The sequence below is a fragment of the Triturus cristatus genome, chromosome 6 (assembly GCF_964204655.1).
Source record: "Triturus cristatus chromosome 6, aTriCri1.1, whole genome shotgun sequence".
Classification (NCBI taxonomy): domain Eukaryota; kingdom Metazoa; phylum Chordata; class Amphibia; order Caudata; family Salamandridae; genus Triturus; species Triturus cristatus.
Window position 1 is genome coordinate 1,327,557,330 of NC_140589.1, and position 22,021 is coordinate 1,327,579,350.

Consider the following 22,021-nt stretch of genomic DNA (forward strand, 5'->3'; position numbering starts at 1 on the left):
GCCCACAAGAAAGTCTCTTTCAGTGCGCCTCTTCAAATCGCTCCTCGGAGTGTCTTCCTGTATCCTCCTGGTTCCATACTGTCGTCTCCGTATGCGTCCTCTTCAAGAGGCTCTCTCCACACAATGGATTCAAGTCAGTGGACCCTTCAACACCATACAGGTGACTCCTCAGATGGTCGCTGCTCTCAACTGGTGGATTTAGCCACACAATCTGTCTCGAGGCCTATCCTTCCTGACTCAAGCATCTCCTCAGGTCATAACCATGGATGCATCTCTAGAAGGTTTGGGAGCCTTCCTGCAGGAACTGCGGATCAGCAGGAAGTGGTCGCCTCCCGAGCGGAGACTACACATAAACCTCCTAGAACTCGGGCGGTCTACCTAGCCCTCCTGGCATTCCTTCCCAGAATAAATGGTGCTCAAGTGCTTGTCCGAACGGACAATGCACTACCTGAACAAGCAGGGGGGGAACTCATTCGCGCTCTCTCTCTCTCTCAAGAATCGCAAAAAAATCTGGAACTGGTCTCTTCGGAACAAAGTTTCTCTAAAAGCGGAGTATGTTCCAGGAAAAGACAATGCGTTGGCAGATTCATTGAGCAGAATGCAGACCACCTGCCACGAGTGGGAGTTAAACCAACACACTAGTCAGCATCTTCTCTCTGTGGGTTGAACCCTCGTTGGATCTCTTCGCCACGCGGCAAAACACCAAATGTCAACACTTCACAAGCTGGCATCCCCAACAGGGATCTCTGGGGAATGCATTTTCAATTGCATGGTTCGGAGTATTTGCCTACGCCTTTCCACCGATTCCACTGATCCCCAAGATCCTCAGGAAGATGAAGGCAGAACCTTGCACACTGATTCTAATAGCCCCAGCATGGCCTCGCCAACATTTGTTCACGGAGCTTCATCTCCTATCCTTGCAAACACTAATTCCATTGCTGCTGTTTCCATCCCTCCTCACAATGAATCCGGAACAAGTCCAGCACCCGGACCCAGCATCTCAGATTATCGGCCTGGCTCCTGAGTTCGAGTTTCAAGATTTGAACATTCCTCCGGAATGCAGGGCTGTCCTATCCCGTGCTCGAGCCGATAGCACAAACAGGACTTATTCCTTAAATGGAAGAGGTTCTGTATGTGGTGCAGGTCGGCTAACGTGCATCCTTTCACGTCTTCTCCAGAAGAGAGATTGCCATATCTCCTTCATTTAGCTACTTAAGGCCTCGCCAACGCTTCCATCAAAGTTCACCTGGCAGCAATATCCCGTTTCAGGAGATCTTGTACTGGGCCTTCTCTCTGGTCAAACAGATTAATAAAACAGTTTCTCAAAGGTCTGTTTCGGACTTTCCCTCCTGTAAAGTCGCCACCTCCATCTTGGCAACTAAACACAGTACTTGCTCAGCTGATAAAGCACCCTTTTGAACCGATACACAGAGCTGACCTCAAGTTCTTATCTTGGAAGACTGAGCTCCTTTTAGCCCTTGCATCCGCAAGGCGAGTTAGTGACCTTCACGCTTTCACGATACAAGATCCCTTTCTACAATTCAAAAATGACAGGGTAATTCTTCAGACTAATCCAAAATTTATTCCGAAAGTACCATCTGATTTCCACCTGAATGAGCCTATTGTCTTAAACTTTCTTTCCAAATCCTCAAACCGCAGCAGAAAGAGCTCTGCATTCCCTGGATTTAAAACGCGGTCTTAAATTCTACCTTGACCGAACAAAGACTTTCTGCAAATCCAACCAACTTTTTGTGGCCTACAGCTTACCCAGGAAGGGTTCCCCTCTCACAAAGCAAAGCATTTCCAGATGGATCTCTGCTGCTATTGTCTTCTGTCACCAGCAGGCTGGTCAGCCTTTACAATCACGGATTCGTGCCCATTCCACTAGGGCAGTCTCTACTTCTACGGCACTGTTTGCAGGTGTGCCCATCACGGAGATTTGCAGAGCGGCACATTGGAAGACGCCGCATGCATTTACCAAGCATTACTGTTTGGATACAGAACTCACGAAAGATGCTGCAGTGGGACAGGCGGTGTTGAGCCATCTATTTCGATAAGGTGAGCCTTCCTTCCTTCCCACCAACCTTTCTCTTATTTTTACACGCACATTTCCTTATCACTTTTATACCTTTTGCTACACTTGCAACTTATTGCTTTGTTTTTTAATATTGTAATGTATGCATTTATATATACATAGATATGTATGTATTTGTTAACCAGTGTTTCATGTTCTTTATGCAAAAGGAAATGTGCTTATCATTGCTTTCTACTCTGATTCAGGCATGTGAATCTATGAAAGATACCCTAATACTGGATAAGAAATGCGTTACTTACCTGTAACTGCAGTTATCCAGTATTGGTATCTTTCATAGATTCACATGCAACCCACCCACCTCCCTTGGAAGGGCTCACCTAGTGCTCTTAGTTGTTCCTCTATATAGCACTGTGCTTACGAAAATCTGAGGGACTAGAGCTCCTTCCAGGAAGGTTCCAGAGGGTGGTGGCGGCTGATTGGTTGCTCTCAAGAGTTTGGTCCTTATTACAAAAGGACCAGGATATGTTACTAATGTGAGGCCTTTGGCCTATTACTCTGTATGTCTAATGGGACATTACTTTATTTATGTACCGGGGACTCCCATCCCGACGACGCGGAATGATTCAGGCATGTGAATCTATGAAAGATACCAATACTGGATAACTGCAGTTACAGGTAAGTAACACATTTCTTATTCCATAGGAATGTGGGGTAATCCTTCTCCCTTTTCTGCTTTCATCAGTCTTTGTGATGTAGGTGTAGAAGCTGCTATAGATCTTGGGCCTTTACCTGAGATAAATTAGGGGGAGGGTAGTTAATTCTACCTTTTTTAAGTGGACTAGAAAACTGCTGAAATTCTAAGTACTTCATTAGAGAGACACTAACTCTATCTGATAAAGAGTATGCAGTCTTCTGCTTCCTAATGGAACCATCACCAAAAGTGTTTGCAGCTTAAGGCCAGTGGCGCACATTTAGAGTAAATCGTCCTGTTTAACTGTGTTTCACCACTTGGGATTTTATCAAAGGCATGATGATGGAGCAGCGTTCCTCCATTTGTGTGAGTAGACCTATAGTTTAGCTAAATGACCAATATGCTGTTTGAAATTAATTTGGGCAGCGTAAATGTAATTGATAGAAATTATTGAAGCTGTCCTAACCAATCAAAACTTCTTCTCTGTAGTATTCAGTTCTATTCCTTTCTCTGCTGTTGCTCATATTCAGTTTATCACATCAGGTTTATTTTGATTACCTTTCTCTGCCACCTCATTTAGAGACTCCCTCTGTTGGATAGTGAAAAGATCCAGGCTTTTCCACCTCTGTGAAGAATTCTCATCCTGCAGGAGACGCTTGAATGGTTAAGCAGTTGTTAATAATTTCATTCATTTTAATTAAATTTTTAGAGTACTTTTGCCTAATCAAATTGCAAGACTGCATTCGTTCAACCAAATGAAGAACCAAATGGACGCAACGTCACAAAGGTACAAATGGATAGCAGATGAGAGATACTTTTCAAGCAGGTTGAAATTGTGGCAGACTAGGTTCTAGAATTTGTGAGAAAGTAAGGACAGTGGTGGGAAATAAGATTGCACAGAGAAACTAGGACTACCCAAATGGTTCCAAGGGGAACCTGGTTAATTATGTATATACAGAAAAACAATGGTTCAGTTGTGAACACTTAAGTGGATATTAGAATTCAGTTTTGCCTCACCGCTGTGCAATTTAATGTTTACCAAACAGTTGAGATCGCTAGTGAGCCTGATCTATCCAATAGACCGCATAAACAAGCAACAGGTAAAGGTCAAGGAAGCCAATATATTCCGAAGATGGAAACCCCCATTGGTGATGAGGTCAGCACTGCAGATGAAGTATACTCTGGTGATGTAGCACAGTCGATGACCAGAATCCATTGACAAAGACCGCTCAGTCAATTGAAGGGCTTCAGTAACTACTGCCACACTGTTGACCATCACTTGTCACCTACTAAGTCTACGGCCACTTAGACTACAGCAGCCTTGTTGAGAACAATGGCCACTACTCATATTGGCCCTTCACCAAATTTCAATTTCTGCAACAGCGCCACGGTTATTTGTCAATGTCTCCTATCAGAATAATGCCCAAGCCACCTATTCAGCTACTGGATAATTCTTCATTTTCAATCAATCAGGGGTTTATAAAGAGCGCTACACACCCGTGAGGGTCTCGGGGCGCGCCGGGGGGGTGGGGGTACAGCTTCGGATCAGTCGGAGCCAGGTCTTGAGGCTCCTCTTGAAGAGGTGCAGGGTGGGGGAGCGTCTGATGTTGACTGGGAGCTCGTTCCAGGTTTTTGCTGTGACGTAGGAAAAGCTCTTCCGCCTGCTCTGTTTCTACAGATGCGAGGGGTCTCTGCCAGGGCGAGGTGAGCGGAGGTTCCTTCTGGGTATGTGGAAGGAGTGATTTGTAGGCGTGGGTGAGAAGCTTGAATGTTACACTCTTCTCGATGGGGAGCCAGTGGATGTCTCGTAAGTGCTGGGTCATGTGCTTGCGTCGTCTGGTTCAGAGTACAAGCCTGGCTGTGGTGTTCTGGATGGTTTGGAGCTTGTGTAGCAGGTTTTTGTTGATTCTGGTGTAGAGGGCGTTACCATGGTCCAGTCGCCACAGTGAAGACTAATTTGTTGACAAAGCAGGAGAAACAGGTCACCCAGTCTATTTTGATGAAACTAATATGGCAGATCTGAAGCTGCTTCACAAGCAGACAGTGTGCATGATTTGGAGGTGGTTTAGGTAGTGGGGGATTCTGAAGAGAAAGTGTTTGCTTACCGAAAACCCCTGTGTTATGACAGATGAAATCCTCCACTTGTGCTTATGGTACAAGTACCGACAAACTTCTTGGATTCCATGAAGCCGCTTATGCTGGATTTTTACAGCAGAATAGCTCCTCCTCAATTTGTTTTCCCAGTGCATGCAACTCTGGCGGATCTGCCTCCTCCACCTCCTCAACCAATTGTCGCACCTGAATAAAATCTTTTGACACCTCTTCCATTACCAGTACTATCGGAACAGATACATAGCCAGCCAGCTGTTAAATTCTTACCTGTTGCAAGGCAAGGTATAACTTGGGTACCGACGATGACTACTCCAGGAAACGAGGAGAAGACAAACTAGATGATGATCAGCCATACCTTGAAAGGTTAAGTTGTGTGCCGGCTGTAAAGCCCATCAGATGATAGTTATTTTTGTTTGACTTTACGTACAAGTCAAGATGTTCAATAAGGATTTTTTCCATTTTAGGTAATGTTTGGGTGGGTTGGCAGGATTATCCTATAAGATCTGGCTACAGGCGCAGCTTTTATATTTTGGATATAAAAAATGAAATCCCAGAATTAGTGCAGCAATGCTTGCTGAATCAAGTAAAGATAGGTTCAGTGATATCTGAGGCGGCACAAAGGCAGTCTCAAAATCTAGCTGCCCTATGCGTGGTGCATACAGACCCTGAAGGGAAATGCCTGGACACAATAGGGAAGAGGATTGATGTTTTTTCAGAGCTTAATTGTAATAGCAGCCACTAGCTGATATTGTCACAATACAACTTTTAGTTGTGGCGCACCATCACTCCCTTTATGTATGAGCTACCAGAAGAGTTGTGGGCCATTGTTGGAAAAAGCAACTACGCTTCATCAGCACTTAATATGCATCAATTAATGCTTCTAATTCGGGATTTTGCTAGATTGCAGTGGGTGCTGTATTAAGGAGGAGTGATTGGCTCAGAAGCACATCTTTTCCACCTAAAGTACAGTCCAGGGTGCTACTGTTCAATGGACAACACCTGTTTGGGGAAAACCTGTGGATGACTAGCTGCAAGCAATAAACCTGACACATACCCAGAGCCATCTCGATTTCAGGAAAAAGCTCAAAACCTGGCTCTCCACCCATTAGGAAGTTTTGTATCCTCTTCTCTCCTGGGTGGATTATAAATGTTCTATGGGTAGCATTGGGATGCCCCGTTTCTGGGGCAGCTAAGTGCTCTACAGATTTTATTAACCTAACTTACCACAAGGTTACTTGATACTGTTCAACAAAAACAACGTTTCTTTCTATAGATGCCAACCTTATGATCAGAGAAGTGCTTTTCAGCTGGCAGTTCTTGTTCCTACAGGCTGTGGCACTACCAGCAAACAGTCAACACCATAGTAAGGAAAACTCGAAAGAGGATGAAAACATTAGCACAAGGACTTGTCTTTTAGCAGAGACCAAGTCTAGCAGAGACCAAGTCTAACCCAGACTCAAATGACCTGCCAGATAGCCCTCTCACCCATCTTGCATTCCTTAAGGGGTGGGAAATACAGGCTTATCTCCAAACCTGGCAACAAACTGCATCCAACCACTGGGTACTGAACATTGTAAGGTATAGGCTACCAATAGAATTCCTTTTGAAACTACCACCAAAGAAAGAACATTTGCATTTAGAGGTTCTGCAGTTAGAAATTATCAAACTACTCAGCGAGGCAGCAACAGAAATAGTACTCAATGCCCAAAGACATCAATCAGGTTTACTGCTCCAGATTTTTCATACTTCGCAAGAAAATGGAAAATGGCATACTCTCTTGGATTTGAGGACAGTAAACACATTTATAAACTGACAAAATTTCAGGATAATCTGTCTCCTGGACATCCTGCAATTAATCAGCCATATAGATGACCTTGCTTTACTACAGGATGTTTTACATCTGCCCATACATCTACTGCACCAAAAATACCCACAGTGTATGTGGGATGGCCACCACTACCAATTTAAAGCACTGCAAATGGCCTCAAGTCATCACCAAGTGCCTATCTCCAGTGAGTGCAAACCTTTGGCTGCCTAGAGTGAGGGCTTTCCTGCATATTCCTCATCTTTTGAATAGTCTCCAGGCATAAGACTGGATCAGAAACTTTTTTAAGCAGCACCCCTCACGTAGGTGGCATTGTGCGGTTCCGTGCTGACATTGTTCTACTCTTGAACGAGGTTAGTGAAAGCCACATATAGGCACCACTCATGCTGACATCAGTTTTTCTTTTTCGTGCCTCTAGACTTTGATATGGTGTTACCCTTTGTCTCTTAACGAGACCCTTGCCTCAAAATTGTTTCAAAACTTAAGTGTACAAGGGAAAATGTCACCTTCCCAGACCTCGGGGTTAAAACCTTGTAGAAAATGTGGCAAGCAAATGTCTGACAGACCCAATGAGGTTTGCCTGCGATGCCTGGTGTCAGAACATGGCTACAAGGACTGTAGTGACTGCACCTTGCTGAATTCAAAGGCCATCCGGCGCAGTGAGGCAGAGCTCTACGTCACCAATAATACTTGTAATAGGAAGTGAAGGCCCACCTTGTTAAAGCCATAAAGAGCGTACCGACATCAGAAGTAAGATTTTTTTATTTTTGTTACTCTGGCTACTTTTTGATTCCAAAGGACGGAGGCCTTCATCCTATTTTAGACCTTCACCCTGTCTATGCCGGAAGGACAAATTCAAAAGGCTCACCGTGGCCCTGGTCTTGGCTGGCCTCAATGCTGCCAAACTCATACTGACTCTTTCACAGAGACTGTCCTTCATCAGAGGCATGCTGGTGGTCATGGTGCAATTTTTGCCTTCCCCCTGGTACAGAGAGTCTATAACATTCGGCTATGATCCAGATGTTTCAGCCTCTTTCCTGAATCTGTGAGGATGTTTAAGGCTGATTGTTGGAAAAGCATGCCAGGTCGCACATTCGGGCTCTGCAGTGGGATCTCCAGTCCCAATGGGCACGGCTTCAGGGGCACTTCTCTGATCACGTCGAGATTTCGTAGGAGACTGCATAAGACCTAAAGTGCTGGTTGCTGCATATTTCAGAAACATTTTACCTCTTGAAATCCTTCTCGCCTGCTTCACATCTGCTACAGTAAGGAATCTAAGGTAGGCTTGGTGCTAGAAATAGCTTCTAAAAGTCATCAGAACTGTATTATCTGTTCTTGACGTGAATGAATGAACTGAATTTGTTATAGCGCTACAGTTACTCACAAAGAGTGTCCCGGCGCGGACAGAGTGTGGGTGGGGGTGCAAGAAAAATGCGGCTACGTTATAAAAATAAAAAAAGCCATGTTTTTAGGTGGTTCTTTAAAACTGAAATGTCTGGGATGGCCTGAAGAGTGCCGCCGGGAGTTTGTTCCAAGCCTGGGCCCCCAGGAAACCAAATTATCGGCCACCCATACGGGCCAAGCGTACCTTGGGTGTACGGGCAAAGTCAGAGGAAGAGGATCTTGGGGACCGTGCTGGAATGTAACAGTTAGCTCGTTTGTTAAGGTATCCTGCTCCTTTTCCATGAAGGGCCTTAAAGAAGACAACTAGTATTTTGAATTTAATCCTGTCTTTCAATCATAGCCAGTGGAGGGATTTAAGGAGGGGCGACACAAGACCTGGGTTTAGGTCTGAGAATTGCCTTGGCTGCCGCATTTTGTACTACTTTCAGGCGCTGTACAAGGCAACTGGGAAGGCCCTAATACACGATATTTGCATAGTCCAGTCCTGAGATCACCAATGCCTGGACCACAGTTTTCCTGGTCTCTAGTGTTAGAAGTGAAAAATGTTCTTAGCATGCGCAGAATGCCGAACCAGGTGCTAAACAGACCTTGGACCTGAGACCTCAAGGAAAGTGCATTATCCAGGAAAACACCAAGGTTTCTCACAGATTGTTCCGAGTGTCGAGGTGAGTATTCTTCAGGCCACCATGCGTTCCAACTACTGACTACAGGTTGTCCAAAGACCATAATCTTGGATTTATCCGAGTTGCACTTAAGCTGATTCGTCTTGAGCCAATGAAATACCTTTGTCAGACATGCTCTGATGTTTGCACCGTCTAAGCCAGTTCCTTTTTCGCTGGTGAAAATTAATTTTGTGTCATCCGCATAGGATATAATCTGGGCGCCATTTGCCACTGCCACGGATGCCAAGGGGGACAAGTACAGGTTGAAAAAGGTTGGACTGAGAATGGAGCCCTGGGGAACTCCAACCTTTATGCCAGGCAAGGGGGCTGAGCAGGGGGGTTAGCCATATTTCTTGGGCTCTGTCCTGCAGGAAAGAATCCAACCAGGCCAATACTGTGCCACCAATTCCCAGATTCCTCAATCTGTCAATGAGTCTTACGTGCGGGACCATGTCGAATGCTGCCAACAGGTCCAGTAGTATCAGGACAGCCCTTCCGCCCTGATCCAATTTTTCTCTGATGTGTACTAGGTCACTTTCAGTAGGTCCGTCTCAGTGCTAAAATTAGCCCTAAATCCCGATTGAGAAGGGTGCAGCAGATTGTGGCTTTGTGTGATTAGAAATGATTTTATTTACATGTTTTTATAGAACTTTTGAGAGGTCCGGAAGGAGAGAGATCGGCCTATAGTTGGAGGGATCGTTATGGTCGGGCAGTTTTTTTTTATTTTGTATTTTTTGTGGAAGAATTTTGGCCTGCTTCCATATGCATGGTACTTTATCCGCAGAAAGGGATGAATATCAAAGATTAATTGTTGAGGTTGTAGTTATACAGAGGACGGCTATGCTGTATAGCCTAATATCTGTCTATATAAATATAAATATATATATTAATATAGTTACTTGAAGAAAGACTAAGCAAAAAATCACACTTTCAAAGAGAATTTGATTTCTGAGGTCTAAAGTGTAGATGAATGTCTAACAGTCTTTTTTTTAAAAAACTTGGGTTCATTTTTCTTTTGAGGTTCAGTCTGTTCAACACAAGTAGGCAATGGTTACCAATCATTTACCGTGTTCCTTCTGAATGCCTTGCTGACATTCATCTATAATTAATAAACTGAATTGCAAAAGAGCGTACATAGTTTGAGTTTAAGGTTACCCAATAACTAATTAGTTGACTAAATTGAACGAAGATACTTGAAAATGGTAATTTGTAAAGAAAGGCCTAGCACTCGAGCATTGCATCTTCAATATCATTAGGCCCTCTGGTAATATTATTTGAGTTCGGGCTGCAACCACTGTACCACATTAGTCTACAGAACATCCTAATTGGCCCTGTGATTTTGATGTACTGTAGACAGTCTTCACAGACACAGGTAAAGTAGTAGTTATTCAAGTTAAATCACCTGGACGGTTTGAGTGATGAGCATGCAGAAGTGACGAGCAGTGCTGAATGTCGAGCATTTGTAGCATCCTGAAGATCATGCAAAACCTGAACTTTCCCTTATGTCATTGGATGGCTATCATTGAGATGTTGTTGAGAACTGACACTGCAAACAAAGCTTCAGGTTGTTTCCTACATGCATGTTTTTTTATGCTGCGAAGATGCTTGAAATGTACTGCAAACTCCTCCTCTGCCGACGTTCGTTAAAGCGAAGACTGAGGCAACTTAATCGATTTATTAATAGTGTGGCTATATTCTCTGCACTTTATATGTACTAGATTGCTATGCAAGTTAACAGCTAATGTGTAATGTATTGTTTTTGTCATGCTTACAACTATTGTATTTGGAGGGAATTACTTGCTGCTGGTTTTTGTCTCAGTTGGATTTTGAATTACTCTTTATTTTTTTTTTAAGTGATCGATTGCTATGTTTATGTGCTTTTAGGGACACATTTGTAACCAAAATAAAGTGAATTGAATTATGTAGGTTAAAAATGGTCTATGCCATAATGATACATTCTACCAATTTTATTAACTTTGTAGTTGTGTGAACTATTAAACACAAGTGACATAAATGGGCGAGGTGTACCATAGGATGCAAAATGTAGTTGCTCATTGACAGCTGGTGTGAAGTCCTTTTTCTAGAAAATTAATAAAATTCTTTGTTTGAAACTTTCCAGTGTAATTGCTTATTTTGCACAGTCTTTTAATGTGTTGTACTAGTTTCTAATATTTTTCCCTTAATAGTTGTTCACAGAGTATGGACGACTTGCCATGGAAGAAATTTACCAAAAGCCATTTCAGGTGAGATGAATATTGCTTGTATGTTGACTTTGTGTGCTGTTTGATGCTGAACTTTGTGTATGCTGACAAGTCTTACTAGTGTGGATTTCTGTTCTTAATTTATTGGTGCTTTGATTCTCTTCCAGGGAATCCTCATCAATAGTCATAAGCACTGAATATTCCCGCCCATGTGCGGGGACCCCGGAAATAATAAAATTATATATGAAAAACATATATATACAGCTCTGTATATGTATAAACATATATTATTTTTTCCAAGCAAATGCAGACCCCATAGAAGGCTAGACAATGTAGACACAAATATCCAATAATCCACCATAGGTATATTAATACACCTAAATCTTTTTTTTAATTTTTTTAATGAGGTAAAAACTCATGATCAAGAAAAGAGAACACTGAGCAAAACACAGATCCACAAAACATTGTTAGCCTGCATTGCAATACAATACCATAGAGACTGAAAAGCCTTGTACAGGTAAAAACTGGCACCGTACCTTTAAGGCAGCCCTGACTCCAATATCCCATCATGCCTCAGGGGTGACAGTTGGGTCAGTTCTTTCCGGCTCCTTCAGTCAGGACCCTCGAATTCAGCTCTCTTCATTTTTGACTTTCCAGTCAAGAATTGTTACTTTTATTGTAATTTTTTTGGCTTCCTCTTGTTAAATTCTGTTGGGGAAGCGTATTTCCTGTGTTTTCTGACTAGATTTAACATTTTTTTCTGTCAGAAAAATGCCTTCTTTGTTCATGCCTTGTCCATCCTGTGGCAAAAAGGCCTCTTCAGACACACACGATGTGTGTATCGTCTGTCTACCGGATTCTCACACTCCTGCATCCTGTCGTCACTGCAAGGACCTTTCAAAGAGGACTTTGAAGGAGCGAGAGAGAATTAGGCTTTATGGCCTTTCGGAGCGGTCGACGTCGAAGCAGCTGGTCCCTGTTTGTTCTCCATCGGCATCGGGCTTGGCGTCGAAGACTCCAGCGGCAGGATCGTCGCTGAGAGGTGAGGAGTCCAGGGAGAGTCATGCTTCCAAAAGAAAGTCCACGTCGACACTCGATCCGGCGGCGAAGCGCATTTGTTCGTAGTCGGCAACTTCGACGTCAAGAAAACATCCATCGGCGTCGAAGGAGAGTCATCACCGATCGAGGTCAAGAAGACATCGTTCGACGTCAAGGGATAGACCTCGCTCAACGTCGAAATCAACACCAAGAGAAAAGTCGACGTCGCATGAAGAGCGCAGGCGTTCGACGTCGAAATCTACATTGACGTCGAGGCAAAGATTGTCAAAAGATCAGGGAAGATCTTCGACGTTGAGACCTGATTCGCCGTCAAGAGAAAGGCGATCGTCGTCGAAAGTACTAACGACGTCGAGACAAGGATCATCGTCGGAACACTCGACGTCAAGGCGGGTGCCTCCGTTGGAGTCGACGTCGAGGCGGGTGCCTCCGTTGGAGTCGACGTCGAGGCGGGTGCCTCCGTTGGAGTCGACGTCGAGGCGGGTGCCTCCGTTGGAGTCGACGTCGAGGCGGGTGCCTCCGTTGGAGTCGACGTCGAGGCGGGTGCCTCCGTTGGAGTCGACGTCGAGGCGGGTGCCTCCGTTGGAGTCGACGTCGAGGCGGGTGCCTCCGTTGGAGTCGACGTCGAGGCGGGTGCCTCCGTTGGAGTCGACGTCGAGGCGGGTGCCTCCGTTGGAGTCGACGTCGAGGCGGTTGCCTCCGTCGGAGTAGACGTCGAGGCGGGTGCCTCCGTCTGAGTCGACGTCGAGGCGGGTGCCTCCGTCGTCAAAGGTCTCCAAAACTTCGGAGAGGATAGTGTCGTCGAGACGAGATTCCCCGTTGGGTTCTAGGCCTCCGGCCAGGACAAGTCCTCCGTCGACGACAAGGCTCTCGACGTCGAGGCAGGACACATCGCCGGTTATCCGCTCGGCGTCGAGGTCCAGATCTCCGGTGATAGGCCTATCACCGTCGAGACGGTCCTCCGCGGTGGGATACCAGGAAACGTCACACATTCATTTGACTTTCAAGCCAGTATCAAGACGCAAATCTCCACATAGATTGGTATATACCACATCGGAGCACGATTCATCTCGTCCTATTTCAATTTCACCTTCAGCCTCTGAAGGCTCGAGATAAAGATCCGGATCGCCGGAGGTGTTTGGTTTCTCTCCAGCTCCTCCAGTGGAACATACTTCTCAAGAGGAGGACCATGCTCTGACTCAGAGCCCCATCAGGGAAATGCCTCAGGACACTTCGATGATTCAGGCAGTTAATGCTTCCTTAACAAGATTGAGGGCTCTGGATCAACCGTCACGACCAGCAAGATCCCATTCTTGAGTAAGAGAATTCCAACGGAGCTCACGTTTGCCCAGAAGGCGATCCAGGTCCACCTCTCGGAGAAGAGTCAATCAGATCGGGGAGAAGACGGCGTAGGTCCCCCTCATCCTCTTCGTCAAGCCGTTCGTCCAGAAGGGATTACTCACCCACACTCTCAGATACACCACCATCTAGAGTATCACCAGTGGATGACATCAGCACCTTCCAAGATGTGTTGTGCAGAGGAGCGACAAAATTGAACATTCCCATGCCTGTTCAAGAAACCACCTCCTCTGTCATCTTTGAGACCCTTCATGAGCGAGCGGTGTCTCGTCCTCTGTTGCCTTTAGTCCCTGGGTTGCTTAAACCGGTAATGGACATCTTCCTCACACCAGCGACTATCAAATCTGCGCCGGCGCGGATTCTTAAATATCGTCCGGCCCCTGAGGATCCTCTATTTCTCAAGGCGGACTCTCCACCGGATTCTGTAATCACTGCTGCTGCCAGAAAAACTCATTCAGTGGATTTGTCATCCACAGTGCCGCCGGATAAGGAAAGTAAATCACAAGACTCTTTGGGGAGAAGAGTATGTGGCTCGGTGGCCTCCAGTCTGAAAGTGGCCAGTGCCTCAGCGCATCTGGGGCGCTACGACAGATCACTGTGGGACTCCCTTCAGAGATTTGTAGAAAAAGTACCTTCCGAAGACAGAAAGGACTTTGAAGAGATCTTGCACGAGGGCAGCCTAGTTTCAAACCAGGTGATAAGCGCAGCAGCGGATGGAGCAACGTTGGCAGCCCACTCGTATGCTCATGGGATTTCTGCCAGAAGATCCTCTTGGCTAAGGCTGACGGCTCTGAAACCTGAAGCACAGGCAAGAATTTTGAATCTGCCTTTCTCTGGTAGTTCGCTTTTCGGTTCTCATGCGGATGACGAAATGGCTCGCATGAAGTGAGAACTCGAGACCATGAAAGCCATGGGGCTAGAGAAACTAAAAGAATTCAGTCGTCGTAGGGGAACTGACAGGCGTAGCTACCAACAGAGGGTTCAAACCCCTCACTGGCAGAAAAATCAAGACCAACCAGGGCAGAAGAAGCAACCATTTCAGTCCCGCAGATCATCTAGGGGACGTGGAAATAACCGCCAGTTCAGCAGTGGAAACAAGGCTCAAGGAAAGCAATGAGACCGCTTCCTCCAATGCCGTCCACCGCTCCGGTGGGAGGAAGTATTGCAAACCATCTTCGAGAGTGGCAATCCATCACAAAAGACAAGTGGGTTCTAAATATACTGCGACCTGGATACTCGCTTCGTTTCCGGAGTCCCCCTCCCTCGATCCACCCTGTACAATCATTGTAGGAGAGTAGGGTCTGCTTTCTATGTTCACCCCCACTTTTTGCTTTTGCTTTACTGGTTTTCGACTTAGATGTGGCTGTGGGCCTGCTAATCAGACCCACAGCCCTGCTGTTCTCTCTCTAAATTACTACTATGTACTTTAGGTGCATAACCCATTTGGATAGGATCACCTTATTGGCCCCTGTACAGTGTACCCTAGGTACCCAGGGCATAGGTGTACCCTAGGCCTACCAGGGGCTGCAGCATGTATTGTGCCACCCCTGGCCTGGCCTTCCATTTTGACACAACTGGCTGATCACTCAGCTGGGGCAAGGTCGTGTAATCACCCCTTGCTTAGGTGTAGTATTCCTATACCTAACTTACATATAGACACATGTGTACCTATCAGTCACTCCTATGGCAGGCCTTGACAATCCTGGAGGCAGAGTGCTTGGTAACATGTGAGATGGTGCTCTAGCATGAGCTGAGCCTGTCTGCAGCTTTCGGAACCATGTCCTTATAGCTGTTCTATGATATGGCCTACCATATACTCTTAAAGTACCTTATAATCTTAGACGGTTATGGTAACTATGGTTTGGCTTTATCAAAACATGTCGTGTAAGGTGTCTAACACTCGGGAATAATACCCCCATGCCATTTCTGGACATGAGAATATTATTCCCCCCTTCTAGAGGGAAAGACATGTTAAAATCATACTTCAACTGTTAGCCTCTGACCAAAGCCTCAGCATCACAAAATGGATGCTGCTGCCACGACACAAGTCTGACCTCCTGCAGCTGGGAGTGATCCCAGCCAGGGAGGCCTGGACAATAGGTTTCCTGCTTGGGGAGGTGCTAGCACCTCACCAGACAGCCTTTAGTGTATTGGGGCAGGGTGGGCTGAAAGGAATGAGACATGCCTGGGGCACACAAGGTGTTCCTTGCATAGTCCAGTTCAAACCGGCGCTGGGGCACTCCAGCCCCAGCTCTGGCGCGAAACTGGACAAAGGGAAGTGGGTGTAACCACCCCCTCCCAGGTCCCACCCATAAGGCGTGACCTAGCAGGTATCCCAGCCCCCCAGATTAGTATAAGAGTGGGAGTTGGGCCTCAAGACTTTAGATTATCCTGAACCTGCAAAACTGAACAGAAACTCTGGACCTTCGACATTCGACGAAAGAAGAAGACTGAAGAATCTCCCTTGTAGCCAAGGAGTGGCTACCCTGTGCAAACAGGCACCATCAAGAGACTACCCTTTGCTTTGTGAAACGTTCGACGAGGAACCGACTGCAGAGCCCGACCAGAGCCTTGATTTCCAGACTTCTCCGACCCTCATCCACATCTGCAGCAGAGCTGAGATCCGTGGAGGCGACGAGCGACGTGGGACCGGCTACCTGGGAAAAGTGGCTAGTAACTTACAGCGCAGCTTCTGAGGTACCCTCGAAGTTGTGCACCGGGGATTGAGAAGCCCCAACCCCAAGCACCATCTGCACCGAAGACCAGCCCCCCACACTCCACGAGTCCTGCGTGGAGCCCGTCAGCATTTTCCTGCTTGCCGCGTCTGTCCGGTTGCTTGCCCGCTGGCTAGTGGCCTCTGTGACGACGCTCCCTGAAATCTTCTGCGCTGGTTTGGCTCCTCCAGACTGGCTCCCGCTTCTCTGCAAAGAAGAAGCACCCCAGACCTTCCTGGTCTGCACCAGAAGCAAGTCCCTTGTTCTTCGTGGGTTCCGCTTGCCAAGGCTTGGTGAGTCCTAGTCCAACTTCGACGCCGCCGACAGCAAGAGCCTTCGTGGGACAGCTCGCCTCCTGGTCCTGGTCGTCCTCGACGCTTCCTGGTCCTCCTGGCTGCAGCGACAAGCTTCACCTTCACCTGCAACTCTTCACGACATCGCCTGGTTCCTTCCTGGTTCCACGTGGTCACTGGCTAGTGACGTTGACTCTGTCCCCTCTGCTTGCAGGTTTCTTCTCTTCTTGATCCCAGCCTTGGGATCCACCGGACACTCTCCCCTGACTGCCTGTCAGCATCTTTCTTCAGGCATCCATAGGAGTCGACGACGAAAACGACGCATCTTCACCCCTATGCACCCGCAGCCTGTGGGCTAGGTAACTTGGGTACTCCGGTGCTCATCAGGATAGTGACTATCCTAGTGTCTAGTTTTCAAGTCTCAACTTCCTAGCTACTCCGGAAGTGTCCTAAATCTATCTATTTCTAAACTGTAACATTGCTATTGACTTTTACGCATTACGCGTGAGTGTTTCCACTCTGCACACGAATCCCGTGGGCCTCCCACTTCCTAACTAACGCTAGTATAGTGTAGCCCCAGCGATTCCCTAGGCCTAGGCCTATTCTATTTCCGTGACAGTGGTTCTTATACCACTTATTTAGTATATGGTTTGCGTGGCCCCTAGGGCCTAACTGTATTACTTACCTGTGTGACTTACTGTATGCATTAATAAGACTGTGTTGTACTTACCTCTAAACTCATAAAGAGTGCTGAGGGTTTGCTTAGAATAAATACACTTTATTTTATATATATATCTGTTGTGGTGTCCTTTCATTTGGTATTCAAGGGATTATATATGGTATCACAGCTGGCACGCTGCCTGAATTTGTGTCACAGATTGGGACTCAGGGTGAACTTCAAGAAATCCACCCTCACACAAACACAAAAAATACACTACCTGGGTGCAACTATAGACTCCGCAGTAGGAAAAGTGTTTCCTTCGGAGGAGAGACTGTTATCCCTTATCCACAAAGGCAAGCAGATTATAACCAACAATCTGTCTACAGCACGACAGATCTCGTCTCTGCTAGGGGCCATGGCATCTTGCATATTCCTAGTACCCAATGCCAGATTGAGGATGCGTCCTCCAACAAGATCTGGAGGACAAATGGGACCAAAGGAATTCACTGTGGAAGGAAGCAGTCTGTCTTTCCTCAGCAGCCAGGCAGTCAATCAAGTGGTGGTTGAAGCCACTCAATCTACAAGTGGGAGTTCCTTTTCATCAAGAACCCCCATCTCAGACGTTGATCACCGACGCATCCCTGCAGGGTTGGGGTGCTCATTTGGGATCCCTGCAGACCCAGGGGCTGTGGTCCAGCAGCGAACAGTTGTACCACATCAACATGCTGGAGCTCAGGGCAGTCCACCTAGCCCTCAAAGCGTTCCTACCCGCAATCGGGACGAGTCCCATTCTAGTACAAACGGACAATACCACCACGATGTACTACCTGAACAAATAGGGGGGTACTCGATCCAGGACGCTCTCGCTGGAGGCTCAGTCCCTGTGGCACTGGATCCTAGCTAGGAACATTTCGATAAAGGCGGTACACCTGCCAGGAGAGCTCAACGTCAAAGCGGACTTACTCAGTCGTCATTTTCAAGATCCAGAGGACTGGGTACTCAACGACGAGGTGCTAGACGACCTCTTCGGGGAGTGGGGACGTCTGCAAATAGATCTCTTCGCGGACGAAAACAACGCGAAATGCCGAGGCTTCGCCTCAAGATACCATCAGCCAGGATCCATAGGGAATGCCCTTTTGATCGGTTTGGTCAATGACATTTGTGTACGCTTTTCCGCTTCTCCCACTAATCCCCAAAGTAGTGACCAAACTGCAACACTCGTCTACCAAGATGATCCTCATAGCACCGGACTGGCCGAGGCAGTGGTGGTACATGGATCTCCTCCACATGTCGATCCGACCTCACAAGCGTCTGCCGTGCAGACCGGACTTGTTAACCAAGATGCAGGGGAAGATTTACCATCTCAGTCTTCCCTCGCTGAGCTTAACAGCATGGCTCCTGAAGTCCTCCAGTATGGCCATTTAAACCTTTCCCAGGAGTGTATGACCATACTGAAGGAAGCTAGGAGGCCTTCTACAAGACACTCTTATTTCTGTAAGTGGAAGAGGTTTCATGTATGGTGTATTCAACATCAGTACAACCCTACAAAATGTCAAGAGGAAGTGATTTTGCCTTATCTTTTTCACTTAGCCAGGGTCGGGTTGAAATTTTCCTCCATCAAAGTTCACCTAGCGGCCATTACAGCATATAGGCGCTCTCCATCGCAGCAGTCATTCTTTAAGCTGCAGGTGGTGAAGGATTTTTTGCAGGGGCTCAAAAAGGTTTACACCCCAGTAAGGCCTCCCTCGCCTTCTTGGGAGCTGAACTTGGTCCTTTTCAAAGCTTGAGTTCACCTTTCGAGGCCATACATAAAGCTACTTTACAGCACCTTACGTGGAAAACAGCGTTTTTAATAGCCATCACTTCAGCACGTAGGGTGAGTGAAATACAGGCCCTCTGTGCTAAAGAACCCTACACGATTTTTCACCTTAATAGGGTAGTGATGAGAACTCCATCTTTTTTACCAAAGGTGGTGTCAGATTTTCATGTTAATCAGACTATCTCTTTACCTACCTTTTTTCCCAACCCCTCCTCGCCAGCTGAGAGGGCGTTGCACTCTTTAGATGTTAAGCGGGTTCTAAAATTCTACCTAGATAGGACTAAGGCTGTCAGGAAATCTGACCAATTGTTTGTAAACTATGGTGCTGTCCGCACAGGTTTTGCTGCATCTAAACGTTCCATTGCTAGGTGGATTGTGTCAGGCATTAAATTGGCTTACCAACTGGCTCAGAAGCCATTGGTCGCTCTACCTAAAGCGCATTCCACAAGAGGGAAAGCGGCTACTGCTGCTTTTCTCAATGTCCCACTCTCCGAGATCTGCAAAGCAGCCACTTGGAGATCTGTCCATACATTTACAAGGCATTATTGTCTGGACTCGGACACCAAAGCAGACACTCAAGTAGGACAAGCCTCCTTGAGGAATCTGTTCAATAACTGATTTTTTGTTTTCAATGGTTTTACTCCATGTATAGTGCAGTTCTCATTTGCCTGCAGGTGGAAGGTGGGCTTGCTATTCTATTCAGTGCTTATGACTATTGATGATGATCCCCTGGAAGAGAAGGATAAATTACTTACCTGTAATCCTAGTTCTCTTCCAGGGGTATCCTCACAAAGTCATAAGCAACACACCCGCCTCCCCAGGCAAATGAGAGGACTGTATTATTAAACATGGAAGAAGTATATCTTTGTGTTTAGGACTACGGTCCCGCAAAGAACAACCCAACTGTCACCCCTGAGGCATGATGGGATATTTGAGTCAGGGCTGCCTTAAAGGCACGGTGCCAGTTTTTACCTGTACAAGGCTTTTCAGTCTCTATGGTATTGTATTGCAATGCAGCCTGCAGGCTAACAATGTTTTGTGGATCTGTGTTTTGCACAGTGTTCTCTTTTCTTTATCATGAGTTTTTACCTCATTAAAAAAAAAAAAGAGAGAGATTTAGGTGTATTGTTACACCTATGGTGGATTATTGGATATTTGTGTCTACATTGTCTATCCTTCTATGGGGGCTGCATTTGCTTGGAAAAAATGTTTATACATATACAGAGCTGTATATATATGTTTTTCATATATAATTTTATTATTTCCGGGGTCCCCGCACATGGGCGGGAATATTCAGTGCTTATGACTTTGATGAGGATACCCCTGGAAGAGAACTAGGATTACATGTAAGTAACTTATCCTTTCAGTACTTCTACAGGCTACCATTCTAGACTGAAGGCAGGCCTCTACTGGTGACAGAGGCATCCCTATTCGATAAATATCGGTATGCAAAATGTGATATGTAGGAACAGAACTGCGTTTGGTGCTTCAAATAAATGGTGCCTTAATAAAAACAAAATTAGTCCCCTGCTCCCAGTCTTTCATATTAGATACACACAGGAGATCATGTGCATTTGAGACCAAGCTAAATGCATTTATAGTGTGTTAGACGCCTAGTGCTCTTTAACTATGCGTTGCGTGCTTTGTTCTAATGTAGAATGTACCCCACCCAAACACACCGATCATCATATTGGCATGCTTATACTTTTAACTTGCGCAAATTGTAGTATTTACTGCAGATATGATTGATAATGATACCACTTACTTAGACTATTCAGTTAAACCATAGATTATGTTACTGCATTGTAGGATCTTCGTTGATATTCATTAACATTAGAATAATTACTGCTGCATGTGTGACCCCCAGAACTCTTCATATTCAATATCTGTTCATAGAATGATATACTTTGGCTGCCAGTGTACATATGATGAGCAAGACCCTTCAAAAGTCTATCCAATGCAAGATGTTTCTAAAATTGAGACGTGTACTAACGATCTCAAAACTACGTTCCAGCATGTGAAATAGTCTGAAAATGTAAAGACAAAATGAACACCTGTCTAGCATTGAGAGAAAAGTGCAGCCTAATGAGCAAATATTGTGATGGGGTGAAATTAATTTGCTTTCCCTTTAAGGTTGCAGAGGCTTCCACTATCTGCTGATACCTTGATGCTTCCCCAAGTTACTACTTTTTTTCACCCATCTAGTGAGACAATAATCCCAAAACACCTGGATGTTTTCACACCTACTTATAGAGACATCTGTTAGAAATCACTTTTTTGCAGTTTTAATCGCATCCAAGTGTATCTGTTTCTGCAGTTCTCCAACTATTTTGCTGTCCAAAAGTTTCACTATTGTTAAGTGTACTTCTGTGACAGGAGAAAGCAGCTTATGGATCTTTATCATCATATATTCCGCCAAAGAATGTGCATACAGTCACTATTTGTCCAACAGCACGTTAAAAGGGAGAGAAGGCCTCAGACTCGTGGAAAGCTTTTAGACATGATAGCAAAAGAGAATAGGAAGAAGTGGGCTGAAGTCACTTGGCCAGCTAGCTTGATGCCTGCACCTCGAAAAGAATTCCCCAGAGCAAGATTTGAGGAAATGAGGAAGAAAGATTACAGGAAATGAAGTTCTTTTCACCGCTCTTGATGGCACTTCCAATAGCCGCCGAAGATGTTGGCGTGTAGGGCCTCGGCTCCGACATGCTCACCATTTGAAAAAGGATCATCGCCAGCAACGTGATATCGCAGGACCTAGAGGCAAGACACTCCAGAGTCTCATTTCCTTAAGATTGAAAGACCATCAGTCATCAGCGACTCTTTCACTGTCTAGTTAAGTATCAAATCAGAAGCAATCACTGCTGAGGCAGACTCCACCCTGATTGACGTCTAAAACATCTCCCTCAACATCAAGACCAGCCATGACTTTCTCAGTGTCACCCACGCTGTTATTCCAGTCAGTTCACTCAACATCAACAGCCCACTCACCAAGGTTAGACTCCCCATCTATATCTATGATGGCAAAATCAACTTCAAGATTTTCAGCGTCTCCATAAGCACTGATACCCAAAAGGAGAGAGTCTCTGACAGAGATACCACATTTACCAGGTGCTCAGCGCTTTGTAATACCACCTGACAATTCATTACAGATTCAAATTGTTTGAATTCATCTGCCTTCCCACCTCAACC

The 22,021-nt window shown here is 45.8% G+C and overlaps 1 protein-coding gene across 2 annotated transcripts in view; it reads left to right on the forward strand.

The window, feature by feature from the left end:
* Positions 1-22,021, forward strand: part of ATL2 (atlastin GTPase 2) — a 653,233-nt gene that overhangs the window by 373,957 nt on the left and 257,255 nt on the right. For both annotated transcript variants that reach the window (XM_085612325.1, XM_085612324.1), the window contains exon 6: positions 10,916-10,972. In XM_085612325.1, coding sequence (XP_085468451.1) covers positions 10,916-10,972 — 57 coding nt within the window. The remainder of the gene's footprint in view (positions 1-10,915; positions 10,973-22,021) is intronic.